This window comes from Lepidochelys kempii, chromosome 23 (assembly GCF_965140285.1).
Source record: "Lepidochelys kempii isolate rLepKem1 chromosome 23, rLepKem1.hap1, whole genome shotgun sequence".
Lineage (NCBI taxonomy): Eukaryota > Metazoa > Chordata > Testudines > Cheloniidae > Lepidochelys > Lepidochelys kempii.
The window spans coordinates 12332570-12354894 of NC_136402.1; the positions used below are offsets into that span (position 1 = coordinate 12332570).

The following is a 22325-nucleotide window of genomic DNA, read 5'->3' on the forward strand; positions in this document are numbered from 1 at the left end:
TTTTTCCTAATGTCCAACCTAAACCTCCCTTGCTGCAATGTAAACCCATTTTTCTTGTCCTAACCTCAGAGGTTAACAAGAATAATTTTTCTCCATCCTCCTTGTAACAAACTTTTATGTATGTGAGAACTGTTATCAAGTCCCCCCTCCGTCTTCTCTTCTCCATACAAAACAAACCCATGAAGGAGGAATATAGGTGAAGTTGCCCTGAACTCTGACATACAGCACCTAGAGTTTTTACATTAGAGATTTTGAAAAATGAGTTAAATAAATAATGTTAATGTGAGCTGAGCCCTCATACTAAGAGAAAAACAGATGTGTGTTAAAGGGCTGGAGACCATTTCAAAAGAATCCCCAGGAAAATTGATTTAGCCATGAAATATCCCTTGAAGTTTGTGGGAGCCAAAACATGAAGGGCCCTATCCTGCTGTCATTACTCACCAGATCCTTGGATACCAGTAGAGTTACTCAAATGTGTAATGCAGGTAGCACTGGGCCCTAAAAACATTTGTCATAGTGGCAATTCATAGTCACTCATGATAACAATGGATAGTCAATGGGACAGGGACAGAGAGTGGGAATGGGGCCAATTTACACCAGCTGGGGATCTGATCACTTCATTGCAATGGGGAGTTGATCAGAGGGAGGAATGTCTGGAAAGGAGATACTGTTTGAGACATCGAGATCACAGAAGGAATCACTCTATCAAGGGCAGGGGTAGCAGGGGTACTTATAGCCTATAGGGCTACCTTGCCTTTATTATATTTACTGGCTTGCCTTCCTTATACTCTTTCTTTATTATACTCAGTAGTAATGCAAGGAACCTACAGCAACACACTGGCTTCAGCAGTCAGCATAAGGCTTGAGGCCTATGAACTTTGTCACAGGTAAATGACCTAACGGTCACCGTTAAGTTTTGGGGAACTGGGAATAGAGTGTGAGAGGAAATTTTGTCCATAATGACATGAGCTAATATCCACAGATATATGACCACAAGAGCTCCGTGGCAACAAATTGATGTGTATGATAATAAATTAGGATCATTTATATACTAACCTATAGGAGAAGGGCACCCCAACATTAGTGGGGTGAGGAAATGCAAATAGAGAAGAGGGAAGAGACCTCTACTGATTAAGCATTATACACAGTGGCAACAGCATAACGTATTATAAAAGCTGTATCTCAGCTTGTGTGCGGGAGAAGAGAGAGATGTAGCCCCTGGTAGATGCCAGGATGATGGCCACTGGTGATGATGAGGAAGGTGATGGTGATGAGGGAGATAGCAACTAACATTCCAGGTTGTTCTGCAAAGGATAGTGTGATGTGTTATCTTGATCCACCGTACTGAATTAGAGTGTTTTTGACTTTGCTAACTGTATTAACAAATTATTGTAAATATAGAAGGGTTCCTACAGTGTGAGTGTTGCAACTGTGCACATTGGGGTTCCCAACTATATAGCAATTTTAGTAATATTGGGCGTTATCTAGGGAAAAGAAGCTGCCAACCCTCAAAGCGATAACTCAGAATTTGTAATTAATTCATAATACACCGACCCTTGCTAGAATGCAGGATTTGGGATCCATGGATGCGTTATAGCAGGGACCGTGTTAAAATGAATTGCAATTAAAGTCATTAAATTTGGGATCCATGGATGCGACCATGTTATATGCGAATTCTAGCGTTCTAGCGAGGGGCTGGTGTATATAGATTAGGCTACAGTCCACACTGTTGTGTGTAGCCACACATGGCAGTGAAAGGCTCCAATAGCAGGGATTCCTGGAGCCTTTTCCTGCTGCCTCCCCTGCCAGAGACTTTCCACACAGCCAGAGCTGTTCCCTGTGGCAGGGAGACAGCAGGACATTACACTCTAAAAATAGCAGGATAGATGTGCAATGCAGTGCTTTGGCATGTAGAGAGCCATGTAAGGTATATACCATAAGGGTCTGTTTTTACTCATCTAAGCAGTGCCTAATGTCTACACTGCTATTTACACCCTTGCTGGAGAGTAGCTGTTTAGTGTATGTACTCTAAACACGTCCGAACATGTAGACTTAGCCTTAAATGGGCACAATATTTCCTCTTCTGACTGAAAATCAGTGCTGCTGCCACTGCAAACCCCTGACAGGGTTATAGTCTGTGTAGTTAGGCAGGACACATCATGTGTTATCCCTAGGGCTACAGGGGAACATGCCAAATCTGAAGGCCCATTTCTGTAGATGAAGTAACAGTCAGGTTAGACCTCACATGTGGGGGCCATGACCAGAGAAGGGAGAGACTGTGGCTGTCTTATGCTCTGGCAATCCCCAATTACTGATATGGCTTCTTTGAGCTAATAGCAGTCAGCACAACTTACAGCAGCCCCCACACTGCTCTAAACTGCATCGAGATGACCCCAGGATTGGGGGAGGGGGGGTCACATAGATGGCTTAACACCCCCTTGGCATGTGCCTTTCCTGAGTCACAAACATCACTCCTTGCCCCTGGCTCAGGATCGGGGTCTATCACTCTAAAAATTATGGGTCTGAGTCTGATCTGACATCCATTGGTGTAAATCAGGAAAAACACAATTAAAATGAAGGGGTTATGGCTGCTTTGCTTTACCACAGCAGCTGCGACATACTGACCCACAGCTTTTACAAGCAAATGAATTCATACTGATTGTTATAATTCACTCTGCAGAGGAAGCAGGTAAAGTGTAATAGGCGAATCAGCATTTTGTTAGCACATCATTGGTGTCTAATTAGGAATCTAATTCACCTAACCTCTAAGCATAGAAAAAATGTTTAAAAATGCCTAAACAATTCATATGTTCAAAATAAGTGGGGAAATGCGTTCATAAATGTTTATCTTATTTTTATCTTGGAAACAATTTTTCACAGTAGAAAGATCAGTCGCATGATTAAAAAAATTAATTTTAAAAATAAAATGGTGGGCCAAACTCCACTAAGAATAACCCAGGACCTGAGAGTGAATTCACTGGCTCCTGGTCAGGAATTTTCATAGAATCATAGAATCATAGAATATCAGGGTTGGAAGGGACCCCTGAAGGTCATCTAGTCCAACCCCCTGCTCGAAGCAGGACCAATTCCCAGTTAAATCATCCCAGCTAGGGCTTTGTCAAGCCTGACCTTAAAAACCTCTAAGGAAGGAGATTCTACCACCTCCCTAGGTAACGCATTCCAGTGTTTCACCACCCTCTTAGTGAAAAAGTTTTTCCTAATATCCAATCTAAACCTCCCCCACTGCAACTTGAGACCATTACTCCTCGTTCTGTCATCTGCTACCATTGAGAACAGTCTAGAGCCATCCTCTTTGGAACCCCCTTTCAGGTAGTTGAAAGCAGCTATCAATTCCCCCCTCATTCTTCTCTTCTGCAGGCTAAACAATCCCAGCTCCCTCAGCCTCTCCTCATAAGTCATGTGTTCTAGACCCTTAATCATTTTTGTTGCCCAATTTTGTGACCAAACGTATTTTTTTCATCAGAAAATTCTGATTAATCAAAATAAAAACTTTTTTATGGGAAAGGGCTGATTCTGAAGAAGAAAAAAAAAGAGAAGAAAAAAAAATCACTGGAAAATATGTTCAGGGTGTCCCCCTGCAGAATAACCACCTTGTTGTTGCAGTTGCCTGGACACCCAGACCCAAAACTGCCAGAGCAAGCTCTCGAACCCCACCAAGAGAGTATTGGCTATTCTGGAGTGTGTCTCTCTCATTTTTCATGAAACATTTTGATAAGTCTCAGATTTATCCCATTGTGACACAAATGCCAAAACCCCACAATTTTTTGTGGGATGGAAATCCATTTTCCAGCCAGCTCAGCTCTTGGCACACTGCTTGGGTATTTGTGGGCATGCAACGTTCATTTTCAGATCACACCCAGGTCATACACTAATAGTTTGTGGGAATGATTTTAACGCTCTGAGAATGAATAATAAAAACATCCATTTAAGCACAAACAGAGGCTGAGAGGAGTTAATGCAACACTGACTTGGATTTGTTTGTAGAAATCATCATATATCTATATTACAACATCCTTCTGCTGTTCGAACTAAGGTTAGACATGACAAAGCAGAGGCAGAGCATTCATCCAGCAGAGACAGGTGCTGCAATTTTGCATCATCTTTTGTGAAGTGATGAAGAGTTTATGGATGAGGAAGCTCATAACTAGCTCCAAGGCTGCAGCCACTAACTCTGCCCATCAAAGGAAAACAATACACCCTGTGAATCTGGGAGCCAATCCTATGTGGAGGGGATTAAGTCTAAAATAAAGAGGAGAATATGGAAGCAAATTGGAGCAAATGCAAAGAAATCCCCATTATTTCCCCCTCTGATCAAATAATGGGGAAAAATGAAGATGTCCCTAGTCCTGCTTTAAATTGGGCCAGAATTCCTAGTACACTCTGGCTGCTTCACACTGCACCAGTGTCCCAAAGCAGCCATAATTAACTCACCAGTTAAACTGGTTGAACAGCTGTTCATCATCACAGAATTGTGCAAAGCAACCGAACAGTACTGGTGAATCTGGCCCATGGCACTGCAGAAAAAACATGACATGATGGTGGCTTTTCCCTAGTTTTGGAAGGTGTCTTTTTGGAGCCCTTTACACTGTTGAGCTGTGGTTGAGCTCTTTTAAGAAGTTAAAAGAATGAGGAGTAGTCTCTAAGGTGCCACAAGTACTCCTCATTCTTTTTGCTGATACAGACTAACACAGCTACCACTCTGAAACCTTTGAAACGTTAGTTTCTTTGTACCTTGCTTGTGAAAAGAAACAAGCCCGCTGCCTTAGGCCAGCTTCTTTCATGTGTGTCACCCCATTAAACCCAATGGGTTTGTTAAAGAGGCATTAAGGACTGGTCTACACTGGGAATTTACATTGGCATAGCTGTGTCTCTCAAGGGGTGTGAAAATCCACACTCCCTGGGAGATGTGGCTATACTGACCTAACCGCCCTCAGTGTAGACAGAGCTAAGTCAATGGAAGAATTCTTCTGTCAAACTAGCTACCGCCTCTTGGGGAGGTGCATTATCTACTATGCCAATGGCAGCACCCCTCCTGTCAGCAAAGTAGAGTCTACATTGTGGCTCCAGCCCTGCAGCTGCACTGTTTCAAAATGTAGACCTGTCCTACAGATGTGAATTAAAAGTGGATTAGCCAAACTGCATTAAAGCCCTATGTGGACACTCTCATTAAGGGTAGGTCTACATTTAAAATACTGACAGGTGGGAGCTATGTCAGCGGGAGAAGCTCTCTCATCGACATAGCACTGTCTACAAAGGGATGTTAAGGTCATTATAACTACATGGCTCCAGGGTATGGAATTTTCACAGCCATGCAACATAGTTAGACAGACATAGGTCTGTTGTGTAGACCAGACTTCAGAATTAAATCAGTTTAGCTTAATTTCACTTTGAATGAATTCCCAGAAGAATTCTATCTTGGTGGGAAGTGTCAGGAAGATTGGATAACTTTATGGGGGAGGTGGGTGTGTAAAAATTGGGTTTATAGTGGAAATCTATCTTCAGTCTAAATTTTGTTCCAGCCACTGCAACTTCATAATATAGTATAATACCATCCCAAAATATCAGGGAGTCCTGATGTGGATACAAACTAACATGGGTACCCTTCTGATACTTTGTCCCAAAATATGGTTATTAGTGAGATATCCATGTTATCTATCTTTTATTATAGAGGAAAATGCTGAAATTAGCAATGAGATTCTTGTTATTTTGCTTCCGAGGTGTAGCTGCCAATAAGGACAGTGTGAGAGAGGATGGTGTTTTCTTCTTTTTAACATCTGCATCAAATGCCCCTGTCAAGGTTCCTTCCCCACTCTGAACTCTAGGGTACAGATGTGGGGACCTGCATGAAAACCTCCTAAGCTTACTTTTACCAGCTTAGGTTAAAACTTCCCCAAGGTACAAATTAATTTTACCCTTTGCCCTTGAAATTTCCACTGCCACCACCAAACTTTAACTGGGTTTACTGGGAAATGTAGTTTGGACACATCTTTCCCCCCAAAATCCTCCCAACCCTTGCACCCCACTTCCTGGGGAAGGTTTGGTAAAAATCCTCACCAATTTGCATAGGTGACCACAGACCCAAACCTTTGGATCTTAGAACAATGAAAAAGCATTCAGTTTTCTTACACGAAGACTTTTAATAGAAGTAAAGGAATCACCTCTGTAAAATCAGGATGGTAGATACCTTACAGGGGAATTAGATTCAAAACATAGAGAATCCCTCTAGGCAAAACCTTAAGTTACAAAAAAGACACACAGACAGGAATAGTCATTCTATTCAGCACAGTTCTTTTCTCAGCCATTTAAAGAAATCATAATCTAACACATACCTAGCTAGATTACTTACTAAAAATTCTAAGACTCCATTCCTGTTCTGTCCCCGGCACAAGCAGCATACAGACAGACCCAGACCCTTTGTTTTTCTCCCTCCTCCCAGCTTTTGAAAGTATCTTGTCTCCTCATTGGTCATTTTGGTCAGGTGCCAGCGAGGTTACCTTTAGCTTCTTAACCCTTTACAGGTAAGAGGATTTTTCCTCTGGCCAGGAGGGATTTTAAAGGGGTTTACCCTTCCCTTTATATTTATGACAGCCCCAGAAACACTGTGATTTTAATGGGCTAGTCAAATATTGTATTGGACAAAAGTCACAAGCAAAAAACCAATAGGAAATGAAAACATTTTATTGCAAAACATGTAATGAAGACAGCATGACAAGGTACATTAAAAAACCAAAACATTTTTTACATTCATACAATACATTACAATACAATACAATACATTCATAAAAACCTTGATTTCAGTTACTTCAGTATAAAATCAGCATCAGTTATGTTATGTTTATTCCTCTTTAATTGAACAAATTCTCATTGTTGTTTCTTTGTGTGAATTTTTAAAGAGTGGATAAACATCTCCTGAGAATGAACAATTGTTAAATGTGAATAACACAGACATATCAGTTACATTGAAAAAAGTCACCAACATGTCTTTGTAACTGAGGTAAACTCCAATTTTCTTGGGCTTTTTTCGCACCATGACCCGGGTCCATGGGTCTGTTTTTGCCCAGTAATCTCTCCCACTCAGACCAAGTGCCCAGAACCCCTCTTTAGGGGACAGGGAAAGTTTTCCTTTTCTCTGTATGGATTTTCTAGCCACGCCCAGGTCCCAGTCAGTGCTGCTCCCGACATCCACCTCCCAGTAGTGCTTTCCAGAGGAGAATCCTTCAGAGCCCAACACACAGATGGTTGAATCAAACCTCTCTGGATTTGGTGGAACTTTTTGAGGTTGGGCTTCATGTTTCACACTCTTACTGTCAGCAATGGACAGGTTGCGGTGGGCAGTTCCTGCATCAGGTGTGATGTCATCTACAGGAAGAGAGTTTTCTTTTTGAAAACCACTCCTATAATGCCAGTATAAACTGGAATAGGAAGGAAATATATGTGCATTCTCCTGCCACCTCTCCTCATGCAAAGCTCCCACTGATTTCAATGGGAGTTTTGCCTAAGTAAGGACTGCAGGACTTGACCAGTGCTGCATACTTGACAATTCAATGTTGTATTGAACTATTTCGGAAATGAGACTTGCTTGGTATTTACACAAAAATAAAAGTGACCCTGAACTGTTTATCACATTATTACTCAAACTGGGCGAGATTCTGAGCTCAGTTACACAAGTGTGAATCCAGAGGAACTTCACTTAATAATGGCCAGCAAAGTACACTATCACCAATATAATTGAGAGCTGAATCGGACCCACTATGTGTCTAGCATTATGGGATGTTTTGTGTGTGAAGAATGGCAAAAATATGTTTCCTATGACAGCTAACTATGATGAGAAGTTCATCATGAAACACAGAACTGGACTGGTAAGAACTCAAACACTGGTCATGTCAACATACCCCTATTACTATCATTGTAAATAAATAAGATGCACAAACATAATAACACATTATAATTACTCATTAAAATTTTTTTTACCTAGCAATTAGACCTGGAATCAGGACCCCTAGGTTCTGTTCCCAGCTCTGCTGCTATGTGACATTGATCAGGTTACATAAGCTCTCTGATAGCTGGTTTACTCCATAAAAAGAAAAGGAGTACTTGTGGCACCTTAGAGACTAACAAATTTATTTGAGCATAAGCTTTCATGAGCTACAGCTCACTTCATTGGATGCAACTCCACAGTAAGCTGAATATGGTGCCAACCTCATCAGGTGCTAGAAGGTGTTTTATCATTGTTTGTAAAGAGGTCTGAGATGGTCAGCAGAAAACTGCTGTAACATGCAAATTATTATCTGCACTATCTTCATTGTCAGATCACCATCACTGTGTCCTTTATCATCCCTGCATCATTTTAATGTTCTCTAATTATAATTATTATAATCAGCACCATCAACATCAGTCTCCTTTATCACCAGAGTAACAGTCCCACCACTGTCTTTTCACTAGCAAATGCCTCATAAACCTCGTTGACTCTCTCCTGACCAGGCCTTTCACCACTGCAGTCCCCATCGTGGTCTCACCACCATTGCATTATGATTCTCATCACAGTCACCGTCCCTGCCACTACATCATCTCTGCTTTCACTGCGGCCCAAATTACGATGGCCTCCTTGGGAACTTCTGAATACCCCACTCCAAGTAATCACTAAGGCCCAGCTCCTCAAAGGTAACTCCCATTGGCATCATTACTTTGAAGGAGCTGGGCTGAAGTGACTTAGGATCACAGGTCTGTCAGAGGGTAGCTGGCTCTTTGAAGGGGTCAGGGGCCCAGCCTTCCCCTGACAGGCTCCACAAGGGGGCATAAGGCAGCTTAAGTTCACCTGGGAGTAGTTGTCTTACTGAGTTACTGGGGGAGTTAATTAGGTAGGGTAGCACCAGGGATTATTTAAGGTTACAGAGCTCAGTGAGAGGGGGAGATCCTGGGGGAAAAGGCAGCAGCCAGAGATGCAGAAGAACTGCAGAGAAAGGATCCCTCCAGCACACTGGGGAGAAGCTGCCTAAGAAGCCAACACGCCGAAGAGAGAGAAGCAGAGCAAGAAGTGGGGGAAGCCTCCAGAGCAGGAGAGGTAGGTGGCAGCTCAGGAAGCCACAAGAGACAGAGAAGGACTGGTTCTGGCTGTTCCTGACAAGTGGAGTGAGTGGGTCCAGGTCCCCCTACTGACTGCAGGCAAGAAATGTGGAGAAGGTGGGTCTAAAACATGGAGATTTAGGGCTGTCTAGCCTCACTAGAGCCAAGGAACTTCCAACTCCCCATTATCCTGAAGGGGACTGAGACTATTAAGGGCCCAGCCAAAGGTCTAGAAAATGAACTTGATCAATAAAAAATTGAGGATGGAGGCATAAAGTGGATGGAGTCAGGTGGTGTATCTCTCCGTCCTGCCACAGTGGGGTGCTAACAGATATAGGCCCATATTAGAAGGCCCCATTGAGTGGCAATGTGATCTGTGCTCTGAAATCACCCAGATGTTTTTGAAAATCACACTGTCAGGCTGAGTCTGATCTCACTGTTGTAATTCAGGGGTAATTCCATGCAAGTCAATAGAGTTGTTGTGAAATTGGTGTAAATCAGGTGAGGATCAGGCCTTGAAATCAGTTTGGGAGCTAGAAAGTAAAGACCTTAGGAGCTGTGTTTCTGATAAGAACAGTTTGTGTTTCTAGTTTGATTATAGTATCAAACAAAATGATTTATTTCATATTGGGATAGATTCTAATGTACTGAGGTTCTTATGCTGCATCTAGTACCATAGTATTAGCACCTCTATCCATGTGCTGTGTGTTCTGTTACCTGAATTGTTCCGAGCCCTTCTCCATTCTGAAATGAAAGTAAGAAAACAACAGACATTGAATTAAGAGAGGCATTGACTGTGGATTTCCTCCCTCCAGCAGCAGGGAAGTTCCAGACTGAGGGCAAGTGATGATGCCAGACACAGTAGGGGGTGATTCCTTTTGCAGGAGTTAATATATAAAGAAATGGCACTTGAATGGTCATTCTCTCGGTCTCCCTCTCGCTCTCTCTCTCTCTCTGTCACACACAGGTGGGCTGTTCTGAGCTAAGATTAGAAACCAGGGCAGGAGTCCTGCTCTGGCTGAGATCTGCTCTCTCTGTCTTGCACCTCCAGCCAATGAGTCACCTCACCATGTTACCTGCTCTTCTTGGCTTTGATCTGTTTCTAACTCCCTCTTACACATCCCTCCTCACTCAAACAGAAAATGAACCTTCCCATCCACACATACGTTTCCAACCACCAGAGGCTGTATTCACAGCAATCCAGCTCCTACTAGGCAGGACATAGAAGGACAATTCCCTCCAACGTGTGTCTACATTGCAGCTGGGAGGTGGAATACCCAGCATGGGTAGACATATATGTGCCAGCTCTGTTTGAGCTAGTGCACTAAAAATAAGAGAGTGACCACGCTGGCTTAGGTTAACCACGTGAATACAATTCCACCTGGCCCCTGGGTACATATTCAGGCAGCTAGTCTGAGCTACTATTTGTCTCACTGAACTTACACTGCTATTTTTAGCATGCTAGCTCGAGCAGAGTTGGCAGGTTTCTGCCTACTTGCACTGGGAATTACACACCCCAGCTGCTGTGCAGACATATTCTAAATCAGTGACACTCCAGCAGTGGCTACTAAGGTGTTTTGGACCCTGTATGTGGCTGTCAAGTAGTCAGGGGGTCTGTCCCACCCCACAGGTTCAGACAGACCACATCTCCCATACTGCCTGGTATTGTGAGAAGTGTGAGGAGCTGCAATATGTCTGCCTGGAGCTGCTGTACTCCATGGGGAAGTACATGAACTGTCAGGATTCCCTTCTCCATCAAAAGCAGCCAGGGAGATGGAGGAGAGACAGGAGAAATGGCCCCTCTCTACAAATATCCAAGCAACAGGACTGGGGACACCAGCAAGGGTGTACATAGGTCTTCACTCACCTAATTCCTTCTTCATTTCGTCTGGAAAAAATAACAATTATTACAGCCTTTTAAACTCTTGTTCACTGTTTTCCTTGGTACCATGCATCAAAGATTACCCAGTAAATTAATTAAATTGTGCAAAATCCATGATGACTTAAATTAAAAAAGAGCTAGAGAAATTGATAGCCAGATAGCTGGAAGAATTTATTGTGATGATGGTTTATGGTTTGGATGATTAATTTTACAGATATTTATGTGGAATGGGGAAAAGTGTGGAGTTAAGGGGCTTTGAGACCTAGGTAAGGGACTGCAGCTATGAAGAGCTGGTTGAGCCCTTCTTCCACAAAGAGGGAGAGGAATCTTGGATGCTCTGCAGAGGATATGGGTGCCCCATTTTGGGGGGGGGCATATCTCTGTGCTGTTTAATCACCAGTATCAAGGATATTGGTGGCATCCATGTTGGACTCAATTGAAGAAGCTGAAGGGCCTGGAATAGCAGATGATATCGATAGTCCCGCTGACTCCTGAGGTAGTGGTGAGGTTGGCATGGACAAACAAAACAAGTCCATTGCTATCATGTAGACCTGCAGGGTTGAAGGCACCAAAAGAGGCATTGCCACACCTGTGTCTGTAGGTACTGGATTCGACAGCCATTCCCCAGATGGCTCCAGAGTCAACAGTATGATACCGTAAAACTTACACCCCAGTACCAGGGTGACAGGCCAATTGCCTGGTACAACCCCGGGTACCTGGGTACAATCCTGGGTACTATGCAAACATCTCAAGGCCGTCTTTGAGGACGAAGATGATGAATCCCCCCTTTCCTCCTATCTTAAGAATCCCCTTTCCAGGTGGTTCCTGAGACAGAACAACCTCCCTTTTCAAGGGAAAATCAGAGTCCCAGGGTCTGTCATCTGCCACTTCAGAGGTGGAAGGCAGCTGAGGGTGGTTAGACCCAGGGGCTGTGGAGGGTCCTGATGCCAGCGCAGGCCTCATGGCTCGCTCCACCAACTGCTGCTCCAGATAAGGTCTTCTTGTGATCTGTGTTTTCTTTTTAAAAGAGCAACTCTCTTGTTGTAAAGATGTAAAAGATAGATGGAGTGGATCAAAACAAGAAATAGACCCGATTTGTTTTGTACTCATTTGCTTCCCCCCCTCCCTTGTCTAGGGGACTCATTCCTCTAGGTCACACTGTAGTCACTCACAGAGAAGGTGCAGTGAGGTAAATCTAGCCATGTATCAATCAGAGGCCAGGCTAACCTCCTTGTTCCAATAAGAAAAATAACTTAGGTGCACCATTTCTTATTGGAACCCTCCGTGAAGTCCTGCCTCAAATACTCCTTGATGTAAAGCCACCCCCTTTGTTGATTTTAGCTCCCTGAAGCCAACCCTGTAAGCCATGTCCTCAGTCGCCCCTCCCTGCGTCAGAGTAACAGCAAACAACCGTGTATCTGAGTTGAGAGTGCTGTCCAGAGCAGTCACAATGGAGCACTCTGATGGGGCTAAAACATTGTCACGGGTGGTTCTGGGTACATATTGTCAGGCCCCCGTTCCCTCCCTCCCTCCGTGAAAGCAAGGGCAGACAATCGTTTCGCGCCTTTTTTCCTGAGTTACCTGTGCAGACGCCATACCACGGCAAGCATGGAGACCACTCAGGTAACCATCACCGTATGTCTCCTGGGTGCTGGCAGATGTGGTACTGCATTGCTACACAGTAGCAGCAACCCCTTGCCTTGTGGCAGCAGACGGTACAATACGACTGGTAGCCATCATCGTCATGTCCGAGGTGCTCCTGGCCATGTCGGCCACAAGCGCCTGGGCAGACATGGGCGCAGGGACTAAATTTGGAGTGACTTGACCAGGTCATTCTCTTTAGTCCTGCAGTCAGTCCTATTGAACCGTCTTATGGTGACCAGGCAGGTGATACAGATTGCTAGCAGTCCTATTGCACCATCTTCTGCCGAGCAGCCATGAGATGTGGATGGTATACAGTCCTTCTGCACCGTCTGCTGCCAGCCAAAGATGTAAAAGATAGATGGAGTGGATCAAAACAAGAAATAGACCAGATTTGTTTTGTACTCATTTGCCTCCTCCCCCATCTAGGGGACTCATTCGTCTAGGTCACAGTGCAGTCACTCACAGGGAAGGTGCAGCGAGGTAAATCTAGCCATGTATCAATCAGAGGCCAGACTAACCTCCTTGTTCCGATAAGAACAATAACTTAGATGCACCATTTCTTATTGGAACCCTTCGTGAAGTCCTGCCTCAAATACTCCTTGATGTAAAGACACCCCCTTTCTTGATTTTAGCTCCCTGAAGCCAACCCTGTAAGCCATGTCGTCAGTCGCCCCTCCCTCCGTCAGAGCAACAGCAGACAATCGTTCCACGCCTTTTTTCTGTGCGGATGCCATACCAAGACAAGCATGGAGGCCGCTCAACTCACTTTGGCAATTAGGAGCACATTAAACACCACACGCATTATCCAGCAGAATATGCAGCACCAGAACCTGGCAAAGCGATACCGGGCGAGGAGGCGACGGCAGCGCGGTCACGTGAGTGATCAGGACATGGACACAGATTTCTCTGAAAGCATGGGCCCTGCCAATGCATGCATCATGGTGCTAATGGGGCAGGTTCATGCTGTGGAATGCCGATTCTGGGCTCAGGAAACAAGCACAGACTGGTGGGACCGCATAGTGTTGCAGGTCTGGGACGATTCCCAGTGGCTGCGAAACTTTCGCATGCGTAAGGGCACTTTCATGGAACTTTGCGACTTGCTTTCCCCTGCCCTGAAGCGCATGAATACCAAGATGAGAGCAGCCCTCACAGTTGAGAAGCGAGTGGCGATAGCTGTGGAAGCTTGCAACGCCAGACAGCTACTGGTCAGTTGGGAATCAATTTGGAGTGGGCAAATCTACTGTTCGGGCTGCTGTGATGCAAGTAGCCCATGCAATCAAAGATCTGCTGATATCAAGGGTAGTGACCCTGGGAAATGTGCAGGTCATAGTGGATGGCTTTGCTGCAATGGGATTCCCTAACTGTGGTGGGGCCATAGATGGAACCCATATCCCTATCTTGGCACCAGAGCACCAAGCCACCGAGTACATAAACCGCAAGGGGTACTTTTCAATAGTGCTGCAAGCTCTGGTGGATCACAAGGGTCGTTTCACCAACATCAACGTGGGATGGCCGGGAAAGGTACATGACGCTTGCATCTTCAGGAACTCTGGTCTGTTTCAAAAGCTGCAGGAAGGGACTTTATTCCCAGACCAGAAAATAACTGTTGGGGATGTTGAAATGCCTATATGTATCCTTGGGGACGCAACCTACCCCTTAATGCCATGGCTCATGAAGCCGTACACAGGCAGCCTGGACAATAGTCAGGAGCTGTTCAACCACAGGCTGAGCAAGTGCAGAATGGTGGTAGAATGTGCATTTGGACGTTTAAAGGCGCACTGGCGCAGTTTACTGACTCACTTAGACCTCAGCGAAACCAATATTCCCACTGTTATTACTGCTTGCTGTGTGCTCCACAATATCTGTGAGAGTAAGGGGGAGACGTTTATGGCAGGGTGGGAGGTTGAGGCAAATTGCCTGGCTGCTGGTTATGCGCAGCCAGACACCAGGGCGGTTAGAAGAGCACAGGAGGGCGCGGTACGCATCAGAGAAGCTTTGAAAACCAGTTTCATGACTGGCCAGGCTACGGTGTGAAAGTTCTCTTTGTTTCTCCTTGATGAAACCCCCCCCCTTGGTTCACTCTACTTCCCTGTAAGCTAACCACCCTCCCCTCCTCCCTTCGATCACCGCTTGCAGAGGCAATAAAGTCATTGTTGCTTCACATTCATGCATTCTTTATTCATTCATCACACAAATAGGGGGACGACTACCAAGGTAGCCCAGGAGGGGTGGTGGAGGAGGAAAGGAAAATGCCACACAGCACTTTAAAAGTTTACAACTTTAAAATTTATTGAATGCCAGCCTTCTTTTTTGGGGGCAATCCTCTGTGGCGGAGTGGCTGGTTGGCTGGAGGCCCCCCCACAGCGTTCTTGGGCGTCTGGGTGTGGAGGCTATGGAACTTGGGGAGGAGGGTGGTTGGTTACACAGGGGCTGTAGTGTCAGTCTGCTCCAGCTGCCTTTGCTGCAGCTCAACCATACACTGGAGCATACTGGTTTGGTCCTCCAGCAGCCTCAGCATTGAATCCTGCCTCCTCTCATCACGCTGCCGCCACATTTGAGCTTCAGCCCTGTCTTCAGCCCGCCACTTACTCTCTTCAGCCCGCCACCTCTCCTCCCGGTCATTTTGTGCTTTCCTGCACTCTGACATTATTTGCCTCCACGCATTCGTCTGTGCTCTGTCAGTGCGGGAGGACAGCATGAGCTCGGAGAACATTTCATCTCGAGTGCATTTTTTTTTCTTTCTAATCTTCACTAGCCTCTGGGAAGGAGAAGATCCTGTGATCATTGAAACACATGCAGCTGGTGGAGAAAAAAAAAGGGACAGCGGTATTTAAAAAGACACATTTTATAAAACAGTGGCTACACTCTTTCAGGGTAAACCTTGCTGTTAACATTACATACATAGCACATGTGCTTTCGTTACAAGGTCATATTTTGCCTCTCCCCACCAAGTGGCTACCCCCTCAACCTTCCCCCCTCCCTGTGGCTAACAGCGGGGAACATTTCTGTTTAGCCACAGGCAAACAGCCCAGCAGGAATGGGCTCCTCTGAGTGTCCCCTGAAGAAAAGCACTCTATTTCAACCAGGTGACCATGAATGATATCTCACTCTCCTGAGGATAACACAGAGAGATAAAGAACGGATGTTGTCTGAACGCCAGCAAACATATACTGCAATGCTTTGTTGTACAATGATTCCCGAGTACGTGTTACTGGCCTGGAGTGGTAAAGTGTCCTACCATGAAGGACGCAATAAGGCTTCCCTCCCCAGAAACCTTTTGCAAAGGCTTTGGGAGTACATCCAGGAGAGCCGCAAATGCCAGGGCAAAGTAATCTTTTCACATGCTTGCTTTTAAACCATGTATAGTATTTTAAAAGGTACACTCACCAGAGGTCCCTTCTCCACCTGCAGGGTCCAGGAGGCAGCCTTGGGTGGGTTCGGGGAGTACTGGCTCCAGGTCCAGGGTGAGAAACAGTTCCTGGCTGTTGGGAAAACCGGTTTCTCCGCTTGCTTGCTGTGAGCTATCTACAACCTCATCAACATCATCATCATCTTCTTCGTCCCCAAAACCTGCTTCCGTGTTGCCTCCATCTCCATTGAAGGAGTCAAACAACACGGCTGGGGTAGTGGTGGCTGAACCCCCTAAAATGGCATGCAGCTTATCATAGAAGCGGCATGTTTGGGGCTCTGACCCGGAGCGGCCATTCGCCTCTCTGGTTTTCTGGTAGGCTTGCCTCAGCTCCTTAAGTTTCAAGCGGCACTGCTTCGGGTCCCTGTTATGGCCTCTGTCCTTCATGCCCTGGGAGATTTTGACAAAGGTTTTGGCATTTCAAAAACTGGAACGGAGTTCTGATAGCACGGATTCCTCTCCCCATACAGCGATCAGATCCCGTACCTCCCGTTCAGTCCATGCTGGAGCTCTTTTGCGATTCTGGGACTCCATCATGGTCACCTCTGCTGATGAGCTCTGCATGGTCACCTGCAGCTTGCCACGCTGGCCAAACAGGAAATGAGATTCAAAAGTTCGCGGTTCTTTTCCCGTCTACCTGGCCAGTGCATCTGAGTTGAGAGTGCTGTCCAGAGCGGTCACAATGGAGCACTCTGGGATAGCTCCCGGAGGCCAATACCATCGAATTGTGTCCACAGTACCCCAAATTCGAGCCGGCAAGGCCGATTTAAGCGCTAATCCACTTGTCAGGGGTGGAGTAAGGAAATCGATTTTAAGAGCCCTTTAAGTCGAAATAAAGGGCTTCATCGTGTGGACGGGTGCAGGTTTACATCGATTTAACGCTGCTAAATTCGACCTAAAGTCCTAGTGTAGACCAGGGCACAGAGGGTTGCTTGGTGTAATCTAGAACTAGCTACTGAACATGTCCCTCTCTGTGCTATTGTCTCAGAAATCATTCACCTTTGCTTTCCTGCCATTGTTTTGCATAAGCAGACCCATCACAATGCACCCCCTCTTCTATCTTTGTTTTTGCTCCATACTGAGTCAACAAACATTTCTTTCCTCTGAAGAGCCCCAATCTGACACCCCCACCACAACCCTGTAAAACAGAGAAACAACCCGCAAGGGAAAAATGCCCAAATTCCCCTGAGCCCCAACTGCAATATTCATCCACCTCCCACTCACCATAAAAACAGAAAGATCCTGACTCCTCAACAGTTAAAAAAAATGGCCTCTTCCACATCCCTCAATGGGGAAATGACTGACCCATCCCCCTCCAAACTGCACAAGTCAGAGCAAACTTACCCTTTTCCTCCTTGAGTTTGTCTGCAAAGAAAAACAAACAGGACATTTTTTCAATATATGTCCAGTCCTGCTTGTAGGGTAGTCAATAAATGTCTTGCCACTGAATTCACTGAAGAAAGCATCAAATGTTGGATTAAGGACTGCTAGATTTTTTCTGACACTTCTAAGCTGCCCCCAAAATGGTTGTGTGGTTGTGTGGAACCTTAACAATGTCTCGTTGGATGTGCTCAGTGAAAAAGACAGGTGCCTCTTTCACTGAACACATCCAATGAGACATTGTTAAGGTTCCACACAACCACACAACCATGTGGGGGCACTCTGCACTCTGTTGTAGGAGGGGAGAACCCCCCCTTGTCAGTGGAAGTTCCAATGAAAGGTCCCTGAAGTTCCCAGCAGAAGTTTCCCATACAAGGGGATGCTCAGGACTTTCACTATCAAGAATTCACCCTTAGGACAGGGTACTAAACCCCACAGAGTAGTATAAGACTTACAGAGGTTTGCTTGGTGCAATCTAGAACTAGCTGCTAAATATTTCCCTGATAAAACCCCACTCTGTGTGATCATCTCAGAAATCAAAGCAAACTCGCCTTCGTCGTCCAGCCATTGTTTGCAAAAGGAGACACATCTCCATGTGTCACCTGTTTTGCCTTTGTTTTTGTTGAAAATTAGATGATGAACGTTTCTTTCCTCTCAACAGCCCCAAACTGACATTTCAACCCTGACCAAGCAGAGAGACAACTCGCCAGTGAAAAATATCCACATTCTCCCCAGTCTGAATTCCCAAAGCATACCTGCACGTGCAAAAGTAGAAAGGTCCTTACCCATCAGTAGTTAATAAACTGCCTCCTCCACTTCCCTCAATGGGGAAATAACTGACCTTTCACCCTCTAAACTGCAGAACTCAAAGTCTATTTACCATTTTCCTCCTTGAGTTTCTCTGCCAAGAAAAACAAAAAGGACACTTTTTGTACTCTATTGCTGTCAAATTGGGAGCCCAGTCCTACTCCCAGTGTAATCAATGGAAGTGTTTCCACTGAATCCATTGAAGGAAAGGTTAAGACTTGGACTAAGTGATGCTAGTGTTTTTCTGACCCCCCTACATTGCTCCCACATGATAGTGTGATTGAATGGAACCTTAACAATGTCTCCTTGGATTTGTTCTGTGAAAGAGGCACAGAGACTGCACATGTTACATGAATAAGGAACATTTCCCTCATGTATCTGGGTGTAACTAACACAAAGTCAGTGCAGAATTACTGATGTCTTTTGGCTGGGCTTCTGAACAAGAAATGTTGCAATGACATTTAGGGGGAGGGATAGCTCAGTGGTTTGAGCTTTGGCCTGCTAAACCCAGGGTTGTGAGTTCAATCCTTAAGGGGGCCATTTAGGGATATGGGGCAAAAATTGGGGATTGGTCCTGCTTTGAGCAGGGGGTTGGACTAGATGACCTCCTGAGGTCCCTTCCAACCCTGATATCCTATGACATAAATATGGTTATTTTTCAAGCCAGCTAAAAAATGTACTATATTTTCTCTGCAAAAGCCTCTATGACATTATCAGATAAATCACCCTAAATATGCAGGTGTTGGGAGTGATTGGCAAAAGCAGAATCAAAGAGGTGGGTTTTGCATGGAACTGGGAATCCTGAGAGGTTGAGGTCATTCTGATTTTGTGCAGTGTTGTGTTCTGTAATCCGAGTCCAGCTCCCATGCAGATTCATGTTCTCTCTCACAAATCTTCCCCTTTTAACTGACTTTGTCTGGACTCTGGTGGAGCATAGGCATCAGTGGGGGTCATGGTCACAAAAAATAAAGAAAGTCATTTTGAAAAAAAAATCAGAATGTTCCATTTTAATACAGTTGAAATAATATGTTTTGACTTTACTGAAATGTTTTGTTTCTTTTTCCCCCCCACCCCCAATATTTTTACATAGACACATTCCCGTGGAAAGTTTCTGAGAATCCCATGGCCTACTACTGAATATACCGGACCGGAAGCTGGCATATCTCGGTTCTATTTTGTGCTCTAGCAACATTCCTGTGTGATTATCACCACTTGCCTTCCAGGGAGATTGTCAAAGATCCTCCTCTGGGTGCTTTGATGTGATTTCCCAGTTTGAGCAAAACTGTTTTGGGAAGTCTATTCCAGCCCCATCCCTGAGGCAGGAAGTGGAGTGTCTGCATGGTCTCAGCTACTACAACTTTAGCAACTCTGTCCTGCTGCATTTTCTTCCAGAGCTTTGTTCTACAGGTTCAGTTCCTGGAGCTCATGGAAGTGTTCACTCTCATCCCTGACTGCCCTTGAGCCTCTCTCCCTCTTCTGTGCAAAGAGTTCATAAGTTGTCAGCTCTGGGAAGGTCCAGGCCTCTGGAGACCCATATATGGCCCCTTGTCTTCCCCCACCCATGACCATGCATGTAATAAGATTCCTGCTGCTGTTGGAGCCATTGGAACTCATGAAGGGGCCACTGGTTTTGGTCTTTGGACTGTAACGATTCAGTTAACTAGGCAAACTAACCTGTTTCCTCTTGGTGTTGCTCTGCAAAGGAAAAACGGTGAGAAAAAGAAAAGAGTTTAGTCCATGTCCATTTAGCTACTAATAGAAGAGGGGGAATAAGATCCTTTCTTTCCTAAGTAGCATAAATACTGGCCACAGCTAATGAGGGGCACAGAGCCTTCACGCCACAACTAATTAGCAAAAGAGGGGAATATGACACAAGATGCTGCTCAACTAACATGGCATCTGCTACCAAAAGAGGCAGTGACACCATTTACATCGTGGCCTGCCATTCAGTTTCAGTCTGTACGTCTCCTTTGATATTCTGTGTCTCTGCGGTAGGGTTATGGTTCTTGGAGAATACAGAACACCACTGGGGGAGTCTATTTATAAATTCAACAAAACAACCCAAATAAAGAGCTCCATCAATGGCAGGAGAGAGGGATGAGGTCTAATAATAAATCATTCTTGTCCCCATTCCTGAATATTAGTAAAACACATGGGAAGAAAATGATATAAACTTACTTATTCTCTGCTCCAAGTGTTCTGAAAAACAAGTGTTTAATGAAAATGACATAAGCTTTAGTCATGATAGGTCCAAGAAGGAAGTGAGTTAATAGCTAAAATACTGAAGACTATATTGTCTTTGGTGGGGGATATCTCTGGCTGTGAAGGGGAGACAATGTGCATGATAGGTTCATAGATTCTAAGTCAAGAAGGGATCACTGTGATAATCTAGATTGACCTCCTGTATAACACAGGCCATAGAGCATCCTCCAAAGAGGAGGTTACTCCCCTTGTGCAGTAACTGATGTTCTTCGAGATGTGTGTCCCTATGGGAGCTCCACTTTTGGTGTGCTTGAGTATCGTGTCTAGGATCAGAGATTTTTGGTAGCCATGACCATTGGAGTACATGTACACTCCCTGTGTCTTGCACCATAAGTGGCAGCTATATAGTGCTATGTGGTCCAACTGCCTTCAGTTCCTTCTCTACAGCAGAGTCCATGTCTGAACTCCTAAACAGAAGGAAGGAGGGTAGGAAGTGGAGCACCCATAGGTAAACACATCTCGAGGAACCTCAGTTAATGCACAGGGTGAGTAACCTTCTCTTCTTCTTCTAGTAGTGTCTCATAATGTTTTCCCCTTGGCTCTGTCCTGTGAAAAAGGTACAAGCATTTGCACATGTGACTCTGTCCCAGAAGAAAGAGGCCTCAAGGAACAAAGGAAACCTCCCCCTCATACATGTGACAGTGATACAAAGTCAGTGCAGGCCTAGGGCCAGATCCAAACCCACTGAAGTCAATGGGAGACTTTCCTTGCACTTCAGTGGACTCTGAATCAAGTACTTGGCACCAGATTCACAGAAGTACTTAGGAATCTCAGTGCCTATTTAGGTGACTAAGTCCAGCTCTGAGGCATCACTGATATTCTCAAACCCAAACCTTAACTGCCACCTAACCCTTTAAGCGACTAAAGTTCCCATGGTGTCTAAGTTTCTCCGGTAAGCAGGCACAAAGCCAACTAAATCCTGTTGTGCTCCACAGCTAATGAGCAGCTTGGAGCCCTCACTGATGTGTAAGCCCCAGTGGCTGCAAAGTGGTATTCCCAAGTTAGGCATCTCCCTTCCTGTCTTGCCAGAAAGCCTCAAAGTCTTGGTTAGAGTTGTCCAACAGGCTCAGGTGTCCATAAAGAGATGGGGTGTGCTTGTCCCAGAATACCCAATATACTCAGTGGTTAGGGCATTCAGCTGGGAAGCAAAACACCTGGAGTCAAGTCCCTGCTCCAAATCACATAGAGCTGGGGATTGAAACCTGATTGCCCCACACCCCTAAACACTGGGCTGATGGTATCATGAGGCATGCAGGGGTTTCTCTCTCAGGATTGCAATGCCTAAGTACATTTGTGACTCTAATCCTCATTATTTCATTCTGAAGTGCAATGGAAAAGGCACAAAAATGTTTTTTTCTTCAACCATGCAAAATATGTCACTTCTTTTCTGTAGCGGAGCTTTCACTACATTATCAGATAGATAACAGAAAAAGGGAAGTTACTTACCTGGACAGAGATGTTCTGTCCATATGCACATTCCACGGATGGTGCTATTCCACCCCATACGCTCCACGTTGGAATCATTTGGCTGGCAGTTCCAGTATGGCTGAGCATGTGGCTTGAGCCTCTTCATGCCCCATGTCAAGTGCATAAAAAAGGTGGAGTTTGCTAATTCCCATTCAGTTTCCTCTCTACTGTGGAATCCTGGCAGGTAAAAGGCCTCCAGGGTAGAGGAAATGGAAGGTGGGTCGTGGAATGTGCACAAGGACAGCACATCTCAACAAACTCCAGGTGCTGTACGGGTAAGTAACTTCCCTTTCTCCTTTCAGTGACTGTCCATATGCACATTCCACTGAAGGTGACACTCAAGTAGTGGACCAGTGTAATGGCCTAAGTCCAGCTCCTGTGAAGGTTCAT

The 22325-nt window shown here is 45.1% G+C and overlaps 1 protein-coding gene across 1 annotated transcript; it reads right to left on the bottom strand.

The window, feature by feature from the left end:
- Positions 1-6856: 6856 nt before the first annotated feature.
- LOC140901850 (butyrophilin subfamily 1 member A1-like) lies at positions 6857-22041 on the bottom strand. Its single transcript, XM_073321274.1, has 6 exons — positions 21915-22041; positions 19881-19901; positions 17364-17384; positions 10952-10972; positions 9802-9828; positions 6857-7380 (listed from the first exon to the last, which is right to left on the bottom strand). The coding sequence occupies exons 1-6, from the start codon at positions 22039-22041 to the stop codon at positions 6857-6859; spliced, it is 741 nt and encodes a 246-aa protein (XP_073177375.1).
- Between the last annotated feature and the right edge of the window lie 284 nt (positions 22042-22325).